The sequence below is a fragment of the Hirundo rustica genome, chromosome 18 (genome assembly GCF_015227805.2).
Source record: "Hirundo rustica isolate bHirRus1 chromosome 18, bHirRus1.pri.v3, whole genome shotgun sequence".
Taxonomy (NCBI): Eukaryota; Metazoa; Chordata; class Aves; order Passeriformes; family Hirundinidae; genus Hirundo; species Hirundo rustica.
In genome coordinates, this window is record NC_053467.1 from 8,481,512 (window position 1) to 8,500,459 (window position 18,948).

The following is an 18,948-nucleotide window of genomic DNA, read 5'->3' on the forward strand; positions in this document are numbered from 1 at the left end:
GATTTGTTTTCTCCCAAGTGTTGAGATAATTGCAACAGGAAAAGCAGTTTGACTGTTTCAATCCAACCCAGTTTTCATTGAAGTATGACGATGGAACTTTTTTTTGGAAGTGTTCAGATTCTACTGTTTGTTTCCTTATGTTGCAGAGTACTAAAATCTGGACTTGGCTCTAATTCCTATGTGAAATCTAGAACCAGTGAACTGTACCTGTTTCATAACACTACTGTAACTTATTTCCTGGTTTTCCATTTTTTCATTACAACACCAACTTGAAGAACTGGGGAAGACAGACTAATTCATTTTGATGAATGACGTGTTAAAATAACGTATTAGGGGCCAAGAATCAGAAAAACTAGCCAGAAAACTTGGAGGAGAGCACTGCTTAAATGATTCTGATTTGAAATATGAAGGGCAGTTCCATCATTTCTTACCTAGGTACTCTTGGATCGTGCCACGTGCTGACCCCAGTTTGAGTATGCAGAAAATAGACCTGACCTTGCTGAGTTGTCCTTTGCTCTGTGAAATCAAGACAGATTAATAAATGTAAGAACAAAAAATGCAGCACAAAGACTCACAGAGACCCGTTTCCTTCAGCTAAGGAATGAAAAGCATCTTACACATGAGAAGACACAACCCTTTTTTCCCAGTTTCTAGAGACCCCCACAACGAACCCCGCTGATTTCCATACCGTATCCCTCAGGTAGGTCGGGAGGAGTGTGCAGGTGTGTCCTGCTCATGTAGTTCCTGTGCCTCTGGGAGCGCACCCTCCTCTCGGCCAGCCGCGGATCCGCCGCCTGCCCGCAGGACGCGCCGTTGGTGCCGCTGATGGGAGTGTTCTCATCCACGAGGCAGCTCAGGGGCCTGCCCGGGCTCGAGTACTCGGACGCTGGCCTGGGGACAGCGGGGAAACCTCAGTGCTCACGGACATGGGCCACACCACACACCTGGGGACAGCTGCAGCCCGGCCTCTGGGGACACCTCGGTGACCAGCCCAGCAGGACACCTCGACTGGAGCAGGAAGCTCCTGTTCTGTGCTCACCAGAGGAACCAGGAACCTCCTCACCTCCAAACCTTCTCACCTCACCTTCAGGGGGCTCAGGAAGTGATCAGGCCTTGTTATTCCTTCTAACTTCTAAGGAAGATTATTAGGTGAGGATGGTAAAAAAGGGCTAAGCAAGAATAAAAGCAGTTGCTCATGAGAGCAACTCCATTGACCGGTGTGATTTCGTATCTCAGTGCTGCTTTCAAATGGGGGGATTGACAAAGTCACAAGAAATCCCCAACACAAATTATACATTTTGCATTTGTTTTTCTGCTGCGTCTAGAGCTTAGAATGGGTATTTCAACATACCAGGAAAAACAGAAATTAGAAAATAAAAAGAAATAAAAATAAAAAGCTGTATCAGAGCTGACAGTGTTAACAGCCCAGATTATTTAAAATTAAATATATCCATATAGAGATCAAAATGATATTGAGAATGGAAGAGAACATCTGCAGGCACAGTCTGCAGAGGGGTCTGAAAAAAAAGCAATGACACTGCCTGCAACACAGACAACAGCAGAAGTGGCTTGAGGAACAGCTTTAGAACACGTATCTACAGTGATCAGAAAAAGTGCTCACAATGACTGCTAAACACTGCAGCAATCAGCTGTAACTGTTCTGGGTTACATGGTCATTGAGCTGTGTCTGACAGCTTCTCATGGTCTCACTTCTTTACCACTTAAGATGTCTGCAAAATGTAATGTCTGTATTTATAGAGCTCTACCACAGCACCTCTACAAGAAAGCAAAGATGTTACTACTAGGGCAGGACAAAAAGCAGTCAGAATGATCTTTTGAGTTAAATATTAGAGAGACTGAAGGAGAAGGATGCTAAAGAAGGAAAGCATTCAGCTTGTGCAGAGTGACTGAGCAGAAGAATGAGAAATCCAATCCCTCAGTGAGAGCCACTTGGAATTGCTCAATTATCAAACTCCATCCCACCAAGAGTCTCCCAAGGAATTCCTCACCGTGTTGGTCGCTCCCACTGAGTTGTCCGTGTAATGTGGTTTAAATACTGGATCCTTCCAGAAGCAGTCCTGCGCTCCTCCCACCTGCAGTTCAGACAGGCAGAGATAAGGCACAGAGTGGAATTTCCAGGAAACCAGGGCACAAAACGTTTCCAACAGAAATGCCCAGCTCAGGAAGACTTACACTGCTATGAATCAGAGCTGAACGAGGTGACAGGAAACAACTGAAAGTTGAACTCAGAAATGGTTTAACATATTCTTCCCTTGGAACCAGGCACATCATTAACAGTATCACACCTTCATATTCAATAACGGCTTGAATTCTAATTGAATCCGAATAGCCACATAAAGAAACGTCTTGGAAACAGGTTTAAAAATGCATTTAACCTCTCCTGACCACTGACTCTAACAAATGCTTTCATAGCATCTTCATGCACCCCTTGCTTTCATTAAAAAGTCAGCTTCAAATAATGTGACACTTGAATTATTATTAAATTTGCACTCTGAAATACACAAGGCTGTACAGCAAATTTTGCAGTTACACAATTAAGTGAGCAATATTTATGCCAGGAACGTTCTGAAGTGAAAATTCAGAAGCATTTTCAAAAATGTTTTTGACTTATCTGGACTCCAAATTAACAAAAGAATGCTGTTACAGACTAGGATGATGATTTGCATTTCAAAATTCATCCTCTGAAAACTCATTTTCTCCTGTCTTTACCTGCCAAGAATCACATTCAGAAAATCTGTGTTTGCTCTGAAGAAGTTGCTGACAGCACCAGAACCTAAACCAGAGCATTTTCCTGTGTTTGCAAAACTGTTTTAGGCGATAATGATATCATTAACTCTCACAGGGACAAACCAGAATCCTAAACCCTGCCTTTGGTAGGTAAATACAGCAAGAACTTGGGCTGCATGACCTTTTCCAGTAATGTTCTCTTCACCAAGAGGTGCACGAAGAAGAAGTGATCCATGTTTATCACGGTGGATCTACACCTCTGCATGGTACCACAGAAGGGCAGCCAGGCCCTGCGGTCACTTCCTTGCCACAAAACTACTGCATGCATAAGGCACTTTGCTGGCTGTGATTTAATGTGAAATACTTGTTTTCTTGGACAAGTCATTTTCCAAAGCATTTCTTTACATATGTCACCTCCCCTTTTCTAAGTGCAGATAAGACAGCAGCCAAACTATCAACTGCTCTGCGTACCCCAGCTGGCTCAGCTCCTCTTCTGAACACAGAACTGCAGAACTCTGAGTGCAAGATTTAAAATCATTTATTTGCACACTGTTTTCTCACTACTGCCTAAGTGTGCTGTACGAGCTGCAGTTGTGTTTGCATCACAGTGATGGCAGCTTACCCATCTGGTAAATCGTTGTCGAATAACCGACTGCAATCCACGACTTGTCCTCCCGTGCCTATCCGGTCTCTGGACTGAAGACTGACTATTAGGATAATAAAAGAGTTATTAAAGATGTGGCATCTGAATGCAAATTACTGTTACATTTGAGAGAAAATTGGTACAACCTGAAGGACTAAGCTGAGACATGTTCGGGAGATTTTTTCCTTCTCACAAATCAAAGATGGTTGCAAAGGAACTCTGTTTCCATACATGGAATTCTATACATCTTACTTAAAAAAAAGTTAGCACAAGGAATATGAGTGCAAGCTAAGGCAGAAAAGGAAGTGAACTGTGAAACTGCAATTAATTTTGTGTGTTGAGATGAACTGTGACACTCGACTGGTGGCAGTGGGGTGCCACCTCACACACGGCTGGGACGGGGCCAACAGGAGAACTCTGAACAGGAAGAGCTAAAGTAAGGAATTCCTCCCTGGTTTTGACTCTTTCTCACATATTTTGTGTGCCCATGGGTTTCAACGCACACACATGCACACAAACACAAAACCAGGCAAAATTTAACTGCTAGAAGCACTTGAGATTTGGGTTCTTGGCTGCCTTCTAAGACCAGTGGTAAGAAGTCAAAAGCAACTCACACAAAGCCCTGAAAAGCCCTTGCTTACCCTCACCAAAACTGGCTCACTTTAAATTTAATTTTTTTTTCATGATTCACTACAATGGGTATTTATGCCTGAAGCTTTTGTACTGCAATTATGAAAACAAAAGATTTTTTTAGGCTGCTTTTGTTCCCAATATCGCAGTTTGCAAGTGTCCAATCTGATAATTTATGACACTTGTGTTCCTGTGGAGTTGGGGTGGTTTTTTGATGTTTTGTTATGCCTTTAACAATAAAACAATTGCTCAAAAAGCTAAATACGTGCTGTGGCCCACATTTCTTGAGGTGGCATTAATGTACCTCTGGACAACTGTCTTCAAGTCTTATTTATATGCAGTGAAACGACCCTGCAGACCTTAACCAGGATGCAACCAAACTTTTGTAAAGATCAGAAAGTTTAAAAAGTTGGAGCAGAACTGGCAGATTTTGCCTGAGTCCCCAAATTTTCAACAACATGTTTCGAAGCTTGGAACTCAACAGACCAACCCAGGGAGCCCTGGAGTACCTGCTCCAGTCCTAATCCATATTAACCTTTAATATTCCATGAACATTAACATTACAAAACCTCAGAGGGTAAGACACCTTTAAATGCAACCAAACTGAGATCTCACATGATGCATTTATTCTGCCATGACCCCACACACTACAAGTTCACAGCACTCCAGGTAGGCAAAATTTAGCAAGCAAAACACACAGAAATTAACATAAACCAAGGCAGTTACCTCCTCTCTGCCTATGTGAGGACCAAAATTTTTGTAATAAGTAAGGGCTCTTTTTTTTCTGCACTGCCACATCAGAAATAAAGTGGTGGCACAGAAGAGCTGCAAGATTAAGATACAATTAAAGTGCCCCTGGATCCATCCATTGCTGAAAGTGCCCCCTTTTCTTCCTGTGTTTGAAGACCACCCAGGGATTTAAGAAAAATATTCTCTTGTCCTTGTACCAAGGCATATCCACTGTGCACTTGATTTGCAAGATTATCATCTGCTGAAGGCATCAATTACATTTTAATATTGGTTTCCAATTTTGCACGGTCTCTTCATTTAAGGGAGTTTATAAACTGAGAGAAAATCTGTAACTTATTTTGTCTTACTTATTTTTAATCCAGATTTCTCTACCATCTAACGACTGCAGTGGAATTACCTAGTTTTCTCAGGCCCATTCATCTACTCAATAAAGTTGCATTAGCGAAGCAAGATTAAAATATAAGAAGATTAATAATGACAACTTATTGACAATAATGACAGGAGTCCCTGGAATCTTACCAAGGATGCATTAAATTAAAACAGAACCACGACTGAGTGATGATATCAACAGAAAACAGACCACACGGGTTTGCTCTGGGTCTCTGCTGGGACCTGACAAGGTGGGGTTTTTTAGGTTCAGCGCACTGGTGTTCAGAGACAGCCCCAGCAGCATCCCCAGAGTGCCAGTGCAGCCTTGGCTGCACCACTTCTCATGGGCACATCAGCTGCAGCCAGCCTGGCACAGGCTCTGCCCACACTGCTGCCTAGTTCTGACTCCTGCTCCCTGACCAGTTCTCTCTGAAGTCTCTCTGTCATTGCACACTGCAATGGATTTTCTGCTCTGGGGAGGGGTTTTTGGGTTGGGTTTTTTCCCCTTTAACGAATGGCAGCGTTCCCCAGCGATGCTGACCAGGATGTGAGTTCACACTCTGGAGGGCAGCATGAGAGCACAGTCCCTGCTCCGTGGTGTGAGCAGAATGCCAGCTCACACCCTCTGAACCTGCTCTCCTGGGCACCCAGCTCAGCCCCCTCCCCAAGGGCACCCACACAGGGATGCTCAGGGGACCAGGACACCGGAGCAAAGCCAGCAAGCAAACCAAACCCACAACAAAACACACCCCAGAGAAGTGACTGATTCATCCTTCGCTCTTCTGTGCAAGCTGATGGAGCAAGTTTAATTGAGAACAGCCTGAAGTGTCAGCAGTGCACTTACAGTTCCACATCTCTACCATCATTTGACTCTCCTGTGCCATCACACACTGATCTTAATGCAAGCCCTTGCAGATGAGGTGGAGACAGATAATTAAAGCCACACAAAGAGGTAAAGTCACAGGTGTTATTCTACAGAGCATTCTGAGGGAGGCAAACACACACACTTGTTTGCTGACTGATATTTCAGTGGTGTTCCCTGGCTGATAGAAGAGTTGTTTGGATATAATTTCAACTAGGAATTGAACATAAAACTGAGCAAAAAAATTCACTTTTCTTCCCCTCATGTCCAAATATTCTCATTAAACATTTTACTGTATAAATAAAGAACTTCCTTATCCTGACAAACTTTTGACTTATACGACCCATCAGAAATGCTGCCTTCACAAAGAACTGTGAATGCACCAAAAATAAAGTGTTTAAGAAGTTTTTTGTGGACACTTGCTTTTCGATGCCAGCTTCTTTTTAATTCTGAATTTATTTGAAGTCCATGAGTTCACAGAATGACAAAGCACAGTTACTGAGGCTGGTGACAGATTTGTTAATAAGCCATGAAAACACAAAATTCATTGACCCAGTCATCCAAGACAATTCTACCTGCTTGTAAGCAAGATGCATTTTAGGTTTTCCCCAAAACCTAAAGGAAGCACAGCCTTCCTGGGGCTCTCAATGGCCAAGAATTTTGTAGTCAGTTTTTCACAGAGTTCACACTCAAAGTGCCACCATTCTTTACAGCGAAATTAAAAACTTCCTGATTTTTTTTAAATTATCTATGGCCTTATTTGCCCCAACATTTATTATAATATTTTGGTTTGGAGTTTTTTGGGAAGGTTTGAGCATTTTGGTTTAGTTTTTTGTTTGTTTGGGTTTTTTTTCATTCTCTACCTATATAATTCTAGCCTGAGGTCCAAACGGCTCTGGCAGCAGACAGGAGAATCCAATATAGAAAACTGACATCTAGAAGAGAATTTCTACAGCTACTATAGAAACTAAAGAAAAGAAGAGAATTAAAAACCTTTACTCACCTACGATCTGTCCTCTAACAGTATCGTTGTCATTTGGCCCAAGCTTGCACAGATCCAACCTCTGATCTACAAAAGGAGGGTACAAAGTGTAAATCACACAACAGAACAAACTCCATCCCAAACTACCAAACCACCTGGGATATTCGAGCTTTATAAAACCCAGAAAAAACCCAATTAACTGTCATTCTTCAAAAGCCTGTGCATGCAAGCTTGGGCTGAAAGAGAAGAAACTCGTCCTTAGCTTACTTACAACCAGTGTCTTTAAGGCGGTTGATTGCGTTTGAAAGGAGTCTCACACAGCCCAGAAAACCAGCTCCCTGCTTTTTATGAATTTTCTTGTGATTCCACACGCTGATTGTTATTGAATCCGACTTCCCAATATATCTGAAAAACGTGGAACAATGGCACCGTCAATGGCACTTACTGAGCACTCTGACGATGCGTCAGAAATCACCTTGGGGGGAAAAATGATCATCAGCCACTACATAAAAAAATTTAACACACACTGTCATGGCAAGAGAGAGCAAGTCATCTGCAGGTAAGATGTGCACTGTGCTTCAATGGAAGCATGTCTCGTGGAGGAGCTCACTTGAATACAAACCGCTCTAACTCTGCATTAGATTCTGGAAGGAGGCATTCACGTGAACCAACTGAAATCGGTTCAAACAGCAGCACGAGCAGGCTGCGGGCTGTCCCTCCACCACAGCTCTCCAAGCAGCCACAAACATGCTCAGCTCCATGCCCCAGCCCAGCCTGTGCCAAGGGGGGCAATGCCCGTGGCACACCAGCAGTGCCCGGGGACAGCAGGAGCAGGGACCGCGGCCCCGGTGCCGGACAGGACAGGAGCTGGGAGCTCTTTGGGGCCGCTCCTCCAAGCCCCAGGAGGGCAGGGAACCCTGCAGGTGCTCCCCAGCACCCAGGACTGTCACAAGCCATCACACAGCTGCAGTTAGCTGACCCTGGCATGCTGAGTTATAACGCACGTCTGGGACGTCCGTTACGCGTGACGGCCGTGCCAAGCAGCCCCCAGGGGTTCGGCTGGGATGTGCCACACTCCCCTCCTGCCCCCGCTCCCTCCTCGCAGCATTCCCACCGACATGCTTGGCAAAACCCGCCTCTGTGTGCACTGCCTTGGGGAAACCTGGACGCTGCAGCCCGTGTTACTTCTGCTGCTTTCGTTTGAAGCTTTGTTCTTCAGAGGCAATTACTTTGTGAGCTCGTTTTTGTTTTCAAAACTTTTCAGAAGACAGTTTCAAAACACTCAAGATAAATCAGCGATTGCCAATACTGAATTATTATGGCTGTTTCAAGTTGAGGGAAATGAATTTGTAACTATGGCTGAGATCCCAAGAACTGCTTGTAGTTCTCTCTTCCCAGACCACAAATTTTGGCCTTAGCTTAGTTCCAAGTGCTTCTTTTTTGTTTGTTTTTGAATGAAAACTGATCAACCAATGGCTAAATACATCTCCCCATTGACTGTGACTTTACTGGCTTTTAAACATCTTAATATTTTCATAAAGATAGAAATGATACTGTCAAGGTTGGCAAACCAAACAATTGAACTAACTGGCACGGCTTGAAATCACAGCTGTGATCAGGTTAACACTTCTCCCATTTTTCCTTTTCCAAAAGGCAGAACTTTTACAACTTCTTTTTCCCACCTGCAGACAGTAACTGACCCAAGAAGTAGAAGACAGAAAAGCCTCATGGTTTGAAGTAACCACTGCACATTTACACAAAAACAAAAACCAACAAACCCAAATGCAACACAAACTTCACATAAAAAAAGCCCCGAAGTTTTTTGAATAGTAAACTGATTGTATAACATAGGTCAGATTTTTGGCCTTACAACCTTGACAATGCCAATTTTGCATAAAGAAACGAGATGAAGATGGGTAATCACGTGCACAGTTGCAGTCTACAATGCTTTATGTACTTAAAATAAATTCTTATGAGAACAATTTAGGTGCACTTAAAAATAAAGACTTATCATGACCTGTCTTGAATTTTCCAGTTTTCCTTGTTGCTTTAAAAAAGTCAAAAGTATATGGTTAAACACAATTTCATAACAGAACAGTTTGAATAATATGTAGAACAGCTGAATACACAACACAGTTTCCAAGAATTCCTGTAATGTTTCAGGGTGAGGTTCTCAGGGTTGGGATGAACGGTCACCATTCACACCAAGCAGGTGAGGACTCCACATTCCACATTAATCTACTCTTGATTTTTTTTTTTTGCACCCAAAAATCTGGGCTGGTTCACACTTTTAAAGGAAATAAGCAAGACAAGCTGCATTTTTCCAAATAAAAATGTCTATTTTTTTAATCAAGTAGGCGAAGAAATAGTTAAGTGACGTCTAGTTGGCTTTAGAGCAAAATGTTTCATCTACATTTCTGCATCATTTCAGGCATAAAAACCCATGGTTGTATTTAGAGAGTGACAGTAGGACAAGTTGACATTTCCAATTCATTTGGTGGATAAGTTACATTTGTTTTACATCATCTGGCAATAAAGTTCCAACATAAAAGCCTGAGCTAGGAATTTTATTTTTTATTAAAAAAGAATGTTCCAAAAAATAAAGTGTAACAAACCAAACCAGAAACAAAAAAACACAACCCCCCCATTCTGTTGGGTGACTCTCTCTTTCCTCTTTGCTATTAAAGTTCTTGGAGCTTACATTTTCTTTTTTTCCTCTATCCTATCAGCAATATCTATTCCACAGCTTCAGTACTTCAACAGAGATAACAGGATAAGTATTAATGAAGTGGAAATATAGAAATTCAATTGCATAGACACTTTATTGACTTCCATATTTTCTGAACCTTTAAAATTAGGGCTCTGGTTAAGAACTGCATGTTCAGAAATTTTAATTTCCCTACTCTTAGCACTTCCACTTCTAAGAAAAAAAAAAAATCAAATTCATGCCTTTCTAGAAACCTCTACATTATTTAAATAAAAATATAAAACACAGGGACAATTGTTATTTTGTCTACTGCCAAGGAAGGTTTGGTATCGAGTGACTTTTCATCCCCATGGCATTACATACACTTTCCCTGAAAGTTCATCCCGCTGGAGAAATGTGGAATGAAGAAAGTGGAAAAAAATATTCCTGACAAAACACACCTCTTCCTGATCACAAGCCAGACATACTCCCTCCAGAAGGAGAGAAAAATGCAGCATCACGAGGTACGAACTCAGGTTTGGGAGCCAGGAATTCCCTATTTCTAATCCATGCTGTCACACAGCCTGTTTTTACGACCTGGATGAATTACTTGGTTTGTTTCTCCGTTTTCCCATCTCTGATTTTTTTCTCTAATATAATCTCAGTGTTCTGCTTTGAGCTACCAGCTGCTTTCAGACTGGGGGGGAAGAGGGTATGAAGAGACGGAACGAAAAACAGCACCCCAATTTTTTCTCTCCCATCTTCATTCACTTCCTTCCTGGCATTGCTCATCTTTGCAGCAGCTGAAGGGTGTTGGAGGCTCTGGGATGATCACCAGGACCTGCCAGGGGCTGTGGCTGAGGCAGGGACAGAGCAGGGACGGAGCAGGGACACCCAGTACTCACTGCCTGCTGCAAAGGGCACCAGCTTCACCCAAGGGGCCTCAAGCACCACGTGGAGAAGGAAAAGCAGTGGCACAGAGCTGTTTGATGGCTCTTTAGGAGCTAATCTAGAGTGAGAGTGTCTAAAGCAGCACTAGGCAGAGATGCTGCCTTCTCTCCCTGACAGAAGTCCAGGATCCTTAGCATTAACTAGACAAAAGAGAGTCAGAGGATTGGGGGAGGAAAGTGATTGTGCCAGGGCAGTGCAGCAGCCTGGGCACGTGAAGGCACCAAAGAGCACCAGAAGCTGCAGTGAGGAGATTTTGGGAAGAAGAGGAGTTATTTGTGGGAGGTGGGTGAGGTTCCATTACAGAGAGATCACAAAGGAGAAGAGTCCATGTGACTTGAAGGGCACGGACTAAAGTTGGGACCAGAAGCAGGTTTTGGAGGAGTTCATGGTACAAACACCTTTCAGAGAGAACGTGGTGACAGGACCTGCTGTGCCCTAAGGGCAGAGGCTGCTGGGGCAGACTGGGCAGGGCAATGTAGGACAGGTCTGGCTATGGAAAGGGAAGGAAGAGAAAAAGGGGATTTAAGTTCCTGAACTGCTGGCTTAGGTAGTTTAGCTCAGAATGCAAGAAGTCTGTAAATGTGTCAAGTCTGGTTATTCAAAAGCTCTGAGGAAAGGCCTGAACAATAGGGAAAACACAAACAAGACTGAAAATAAGGAAGGGGAATACATCCAGGGCAAGCATGGTATTTCACTGACATTAAACTACATCCAGACAGCAACTATTTGGCAATTTCTTTCTGGAAAGTCTCCCAGATTCCCCCTCTCTACACACACGCCCATCTAGGCTGAAGAATCCAAGCAGCTAATTCAACTACTTCCTTTTCACACTAAGCTCTGAATTAAGAACGACATAAAGCAAAAGCCAACCCCTTTTTGCTCTTTATAACATTGCAGGAGTACTTTAAAAAAATTCTTATACAACAGAATATATACTTATGTTGAATCAGGTTAGCAAGCCACAAAATTCTCCTGGAATTAGCAACTTAATTCAGACATTTCTGCGTAAATATATTACAACAGCTCCATCTGACTGTGCCACTTGCATCTGCCATCATATGATATGTGAAAAAAATATCTTAGTATCTAATGCAGATGAAAGCTGAGACCTGACACTGAGTATATTATACAGTAAAAAATTACCTTACAATAATAGCCAGGCAGTGAGTTGTTGTACCAAAGAGATTTAATCTTTTACTGCTGTTTTAAATAGGAAGTGAAGATAATGGGACTGATGTTTATAAACAGAAATACATTTTCCTAGAGTAAGGAATAACAGGTGAGACTGACATCAAGGAATTCAACAGCCAGAATCAAAGTAGTTTTCCCTAGAGGACAAGATTTTATATTGAAAATAATACACGAATTGAACAACATCTATTTTTAAAGGGAACTTCTTCTCGGAATAAGAAAAAAAAACAAACCATCACCACAAAAAATACTTCACACAGGTCTAAATTCCTTTGGACAATCCAGCAAGAGATGCTTCAAATCTGCTCAAGCCAAACCTTCTGCCAGAACCCCCCTTTTTCTCTCTGCTTTTTATATGTTGTGGATTGCAATCACAGCCTTGGAAAGACAATACAGTATCCAGATACAACCATGGCTTGTTCTATAAAACAACCTAAAAATACCTTCTCATCACCCTTCCTTAAAAGTTATAACCAGAAAGGAATTTTTTCTAAAGATTTTACAGGTTTTTTCCATTACTCTTGTTGCATATCAACATCCTCCCTCATTTCCCATGTCCTCCGCTTCCTTTCTCCAGAAGGGAATCAAATCATCAGCCCAAGGAGCATCCTTTAGAGCCACTCCAGACAACTCCACTGTCCCACAGCACTTCAAACTGGTCAGTGCTGGGGCAGTCACAGGGAACCAGAGACTTCCAAACAGAATTTTGACATCTTTCACAGAGAATCTCGCAGAGGAGTAAGAGCCAAACGATGCCCACCTTCCTCCTGCAGGAGAGTCCCTTCCCCAGCTGTACAAAGGTTAGAGAAGGATTTGCACTCAGCCATGCTGGCAGCATTTTCCACCTTCCATCCCTGGAAAGCTGTGCATTAATGCTCATTAATAGACCCACCTAACTAAAAAAACAATCAAAGTCTGTGCTTGGTTTCAGGGATTTCTCCTCCTTAGCTCTACTGTGATCCTTGGAGAGGACATGGAAAGGCAAAAGTCTGAAACCTCCATTCTGTACAAATCAATATTTTGATAGGTTTAGTAGCAGTAAAAAACCAAATTATCTTAGAATTCTTTCAATAGAAGAGAGCCATTCACTATACATTAACATGAAGTTGTTTGGTATCCTTTTCTCTAACAAATATGAATTACAGTCTCACATGCAGAATCTAAGCTCGAACTGAGTTTGGATAATAGAACTATAATATTATTTCACTAAATTGCCACAATACTTTTTAAGCAGTGAAGAAAATGTTCTGTATCCTGCACTAACACATTATGAACAATGACTTCACATATCTAGTCTTGGACATTCAAATAAGGAGTAGATCAAGACACGACTTTAAACCAGGCCTTCCATATTCTGCTGTGAGACCCATCAAGCTGCTTTCCTTCATTGGGAAAAAGAGGGACGAGAAATTGTCTGTGTATACCACATGTGCTGCAGGTTTGGTGATGGCCAAAGTTAACATAAATATGCTCAAACAGCTTCTGATAATATAGGACAGGGAATGAAGCCATGGGGAAGAAGTCAGAGGTCAGAACAGGAGAACACAATGATGCAAAACAGTTCATTTCTCTTCCTCATCTTTCATCCCAAGGAAAAAGATAAAGAATAAAAGACAAGGAAAATAAAGCAGGCACGGAGACCTACATAAAAATCAAAGCTTTAATAACTTAGGTTGTACAGAAATATTCTGTGCTTTAGAAAGAGAGGAAAACCATGACAATGTATGTGCCATACCGATTCTACTGCCCAGAAGCACCAAAAGGTGCTCAAGTGATAATAATAATTCAGAGTGAGAACAACATTTGGGACAGAAAATGACAGAAAGGAGAGAAAAACTGAATAAAAGGCACACAGAGAAAAAGATAGTGTAGCACCACAACAGACAAAAATTGCATCAAGAGAAAAGCAGTTTGAGGAAAATACTGTCAATTACTTGCTTCATTTTACCGAAGTGTTAACATGAAAATACCACAATAAAACAATGCTGTAGTCCATGTAAGCATGTTGCAAACATCAGCACCAGAAAAACAAGTGTAGTGTTTAAATCTGGAGGTAAATGAGAAAGTGGAATTTTGCTACATGTACTTTTCACTCAAACTAATAAACTCCGGGATCCTTTCCAAGCCATACACAGGACAGGATAATGAACATCTGACATTGTCTGTATAATTTAGAGGATTTCACTTCAAACCTTTGGTTATCACTGTTACCACCTACAGGTCATAATGCTGATTCCATTTGGGATCAAGAGTATTCTTCACAGTATCTGTAGAATGGCACTGGCCAGATCCGTCCACCACAACCTTAGCAAAGGGATCAGGAAGTCCTAAGAGGAGGAAAAGAAAAAAAAAAGCTACCAAGTGGATCAGGATGCTTTGAAGTCCTCTGTCATTGCTCAGTTATTTAATCTTTCATTTGAAGATTTATTTGCCTTTTATTCATGAATGAGTCCCCTACTAAATGAACAGGAATAACAGGACTTATTAAGCACAGGAAATGTGTAAATTAGCAATTTATTTCACTGATGTGGACTACGAAAAAGTTGTCTAAATCAAACACATTGGGAAAAAAATATCTAAACACCTTCATCTTCCTAATTCAGGTTTGAGTCAATTTTCAGATAGAGAAGTCAAAGGCAGAGAAAACAAAGCTACATTCTTTGTATGTTTAAGATCAAATCAGATTTCAGCTGATACTGGTGTAACAGAGAATTGCCTATAACAAATTATTCTTGCTTTTAACATTCACTTGGTGTACTGCTGCTTTTGTGCTCTGTTTGCTGCCAGCTCAGTACCACACAAACACTGAACACAGCTTCATCTGAACACCAAAAATCAGTGTAAAGATGGTGCTGAACTCCAGATCCAGGGGTGGCAAAGCAGCAGGAGCAGAGCCGCCCACGATCAGCACCTCCTGCTGAACAGACACCAAGGGACGGCCCCACCACTGCTGCCCCAGGTCCTGCCCTTCTCCTCACACTCACTCATTCCTCCCCTCAGCCAGGGCTGTGAGCCAGCTGGAGGAAGCAAGGGGGCAAATTTGCTGAGGTGCAATTTTGTCCCAGCTGCACTTCCTCAGCCACAGCTGGTCAGGCAGCGGAGGGCTCGGGACAAGTGGCACAGAAAGCACGTGGGGACAAAGGAGTGGCTCCTTGGGACATCTGTGCTTCAGCATCACGCAGTGCAGATCCTGAGGGGTGTTCTCAGGCACCATCAAACACCCGAGATCTTGCAATCAGCACAGAAATTCAGATATAAGCAACGTTTTAAAAGTAGCTCAAATCGCAGTAGAATTCTGGATCACGGTCTCTTCCATTTCTTTCCAAAGCTCAGGTCTGCTCTTCCAAAATCCTCCTGCTCCCAGATGGGAGGTGGCAAGCAGGTGATCTGTGCATGCAGGACACAGACAATAGCATTCCTTTCTGCCTCCTTCATCTACTTCTTAGCGCTTCTTTCAAAACATGATTAAAATTAATTAAAATATAATTTCAGAGCACGCCGGTGTTAAGAGGTGGTTATTAATAATTAAGGAGCACATCTGTTTGCTTGACAAAAAGTTCTTGTATGAAAAATGACTTAATAAATATATGACACTAAATTTGAAAAACATGTAATTTGCCTGAGTGGGTACATTTGTTTCCCACTCCCGTAAAAACAGAGAGTGTGTGTCAGTGTTTTAATTATTATTATGATTCTGTGATGAGTGTCATCTAAGACAAAAATAGAAGTCCTGAAATGAAAGATCAAAGCCTTCAGTCCCCTTACTGCAAATATCTTAATACAATAATCACATGCAAGCATTGGACTATAGAACTTACACAGTATTTATTCCATCTACAAATAAATGTATAAAACTATAACAGCTACTTACGGAAAAAGTCCTTTTTCACCAAGTTTTTTGCACACAGTACTGCAAGAAAAACAGAAATACAAAATTAAGTTACTGATTGCCAACTGTTTTTTCTAAGTTATTCTACCTCTCCAGCACTTCAGAAAATCCTGCTTAAAATGAAATGAACATAAATGAACTGTGTTCCTTCATCATTTATACTGTCATGTGAATTAACTCCTGAAAGCTGAGTGGGAAGTGTCATCTTTTAGCAATTTACCTGTAGGCACATTACAATGGAAGTGAGCTGCTCGAGGTTTCCTCAGGCAATAGTTTCACCTGGCTTTTTTCCCCACCCTCAACTCTTTTGCCAGCTGTGAGTTCACCAGAGAGGGACCTGGAGCACTCCTGGCTGGTTCACCAGAATTAGTGCTGGGACACAGGCAGGGGCTTATGCTTCTACAGCCCAGCAAAAGCTTCTTTGATCACAAAAAATAGAACATTAGGCAGCCAAGGCTTTTCTGTTTTCCTGCATGGTAATAAATAAAAGGTTTTACCTGAAAAGCGTTTGGGTGGAGCACTAACTTCTAAAGCCAGAGTTTTGATGGTTCCAAAGATATTTTGTTTGTAGCAGCTGATAATTGTTTCAGGCTTTGTTTGTTTGTTTAAATTAACAGGAAGGAACATTTGCATTTGTCAACTAAAAATACCCAGGGGAAAACAATTTCCTATGAGAATAAATTTAAATAAACAAATAAATAAAAGGTCAAAGGAGACAAATTTCATACAAAGGTGCCAAGGCACACAGTGAAGGCTTTTCTTCACAAACTGCACCACTGCTCAACTACTACGCTTATCTATTATCACAGGTTTAGTAAGCAGGAAATATTAGATTCCCCTGTGAAACATGAAAATATTTACTGATAACACAAAAGGATTGTTGGGGCCTGAGCAAAAGCATCAATTCCCACAGCTAGTATTAAAAAAAAAAAAAAAAGGGGGAGGGGGGAGTGGGAAGAGTTATTTAGTTGGAACATGATGCTGCAGGAGATTCCTCACTATATTATTCCCTTGGATATTTTTCCTATGAGATCGCCAATATTTATTACTGCCAGGAAATGCAAAGACAGAAAAATGCATCCAATAATCCCATCCCACAGGCACCACCTAAAGCCATCCACCACTGGCCATCCCTGCCCTCCCAGAACACCCTCCCACTGACCCTGCAAGGCTGCCTGAAGAAAAGCAAGCAGAGGCAATCCATGAGCGCTCCCATGGAGATAGATCTCCACAGCCAGGGCAGGGAAGCACCACCCTGGACAGTCTAAAAAAATGGAATTCACCTTTTCCCAATTTTGACATTCATAAAGATGCTGATTTTAATGAAGCTGCTTTCCACCGGAATTCACCGCTGTAAGATCTGGCTCCAACTCTGCTCAGGTGCGAGGAGCTCTGGTCCTCCATAAATCACAAGGAGGTGCCTAGCAGTGGCTACGGGGAGTCACAGAACAGCCCCCTTCACACTGAACTGTTCCACAGAACGGGACATAAAAGTTCCCAGGAAAATTTCAGCACAGTAGTTTGATATAAGGGGCTGCTAACAACACTGTTACCCTGAAAAAGAAGTGCCTGGTTCCAGGTTGGCAGCTGCTGGGGTTTTTGAAAGATGATTAAAAGTAACAAATACAATTTCTCTCCATTCAAAGACATACTGGTAGTCCTAAAGCAGAGCTCCATTTAAGGGATTTTCACCCAATAATTTCCATCTGAACAGTCAAAAGTAATAAAATACTAATAGAGAGTCAAAAGTTTCATGTATTTCTGATACCCAGCATTCAAGAACATGTACAAAAGAGACTGTCACATCACTGCTCCACAAATCAAATAAAATTCTTTGGATGGTGTAATAAAAATCCACAGTTACCAAATGCTTCCAAGTGCCCAACAATCTAAAGTTTACTCTATCCAGAACATCGACAACAACCTAAAGGCATTTGAAAAAAAAGAGGTAATAGAAAACTGCTTTTGCAGCTCCTTAAGGTTTTATTACACTAAGAATATCCTCAGGTGAGAGGATCAGGTGAGAGACATCATCTGCCCAAGAACTGCAACAGGTTATTGCTCACCAGCCACCCTTCCTCTAGTGCTGAAAAGCTTCAAGGAAAATAGATGCTTTAACAGATGGTAACTTTTAAAAATATCTAAAAAAAGACAGAACTACTGTCACAGTTTTACCCATTACAAGTAATGGGAAGTGTCAAGTGAAACTGAGGGCTTAAAATCCAATAGTTAAGTCAAAATTCATCTACAGCACAGCCACACAGGGTGCTCCTGAAACTGTGTAATGTCCAAGATAAAAGAGGTTCAACTATTCTTGTGAGAGAAATTGTAAGGTTAACTAATTACAAACATTTCTTCCCAAAAATAAAGCAAGCCTGCCAATGCAATTTAACTGAAGTCTCATTTTTATAAGATTGGCACACGTAGAGCACACAGACTAATAACTGCTTCCCCAACAATTAGCCACAAGTGAACAAACTAATATTTTTGGCTCAACTTTTGCCTCTCTAGTAACCACATTTAAGGCAAGTCAGATGTCAACCTACTCTGCCTTTGTCAGGTTAACAAAACGGGAGAGATGCTGAGAAAGTTTCCATTAACAACACCCCCTCTGCCAGGTATTTCTAGGTGAAAAACCCAGGTCCCAGGAGCATCAGCTCAACTCAAAGTAAAACAATCTTCTTCCACACACAGAGCTCTCATCTATCTCAGGACTTTTTTTGGACAAAACTTTTTCCAGTGGTGGGAAAAGCACCAGAGTTTATGCTCCCCTTTTCTAACAGTTTCAACACTGTATTAAAACCTGCTCTGAATATTCTGATAACCAGCTGATTAATAGCTCCTTGAGAATAAAAGCTAAGGAAGTTTGGTTTCCTACGGATTTATGTTCCATGGTTGACTGAAGGCTGTGGCTGAGGCTTTTCCCACTGGGCATTCACAGACCCTCTCCCACGCCGGCTCTCCTGTGCTCCGGCAGCGCGGGATCCGCTGCAGCTTTTCCCTCTCACTTCAGGTCACTGCCAGGGTCTGCTCTTTATCCAGGCAATGATTCTCACAAAACTCACGGGACTTAATTATCTTTCAGTCCTCTATCCTAGGTCCAATTTAAGCTAAAGATTCCAAGACCAGGAAGAACTAGAGGGAGATTTCTTTCCCTTGACAAAGCCAAGTTAAAGGGCTGATGATTCTGGACCCAACGCTCACCCACCATTAATGGATCCTCTGGATGCACAAGGGCACTGAAGAA

General features: G+C 41.9%; 1 protein-coding gene across 1 annotated transcript in view; it reads right to left on the reverse strand.

The window, feature by feature from the left end:
* Positions 1-18,948, reverse strand: part of SMURF2 (SMAD specific E3 ubiquitin protein ligase 2) — a 60,376-nt gene that overhangs the window by 17,059 nt on the left and 24,369 nt on the right. The window contains exons 2-9 of the mRNA XM_040081392.1: positions 15,684-15,722; positions 14,031-14,139; positions 7,256-7,389; positions 7,006-7,071; positions 3,371-3,455; positions 2,010-2,093; positions 689-891; positions 432-516 (exon numbers count right to left, since the gene is read on the reverse strand). Of these exons, the coding sequence (XP_039937326.1) occupies positions 432-516; positions 689-891; positions 2,010-2,093; positions 3,371-3,455; positions 7,006-7,071; positions 7,256-7,389; positions 14,031-14,139; positions 15,684-15,722 (805 nt within the window). The remainder of the gene's footprint in view (positions 1-431; positions 517-688; positions 892-2,009; positions 2,094-3,370; positions 3,456-7,005; positions 7,072-7,255; positions 7,390-14,030; positions 14,140-15,683; positions 15,723-18,948) is intronic.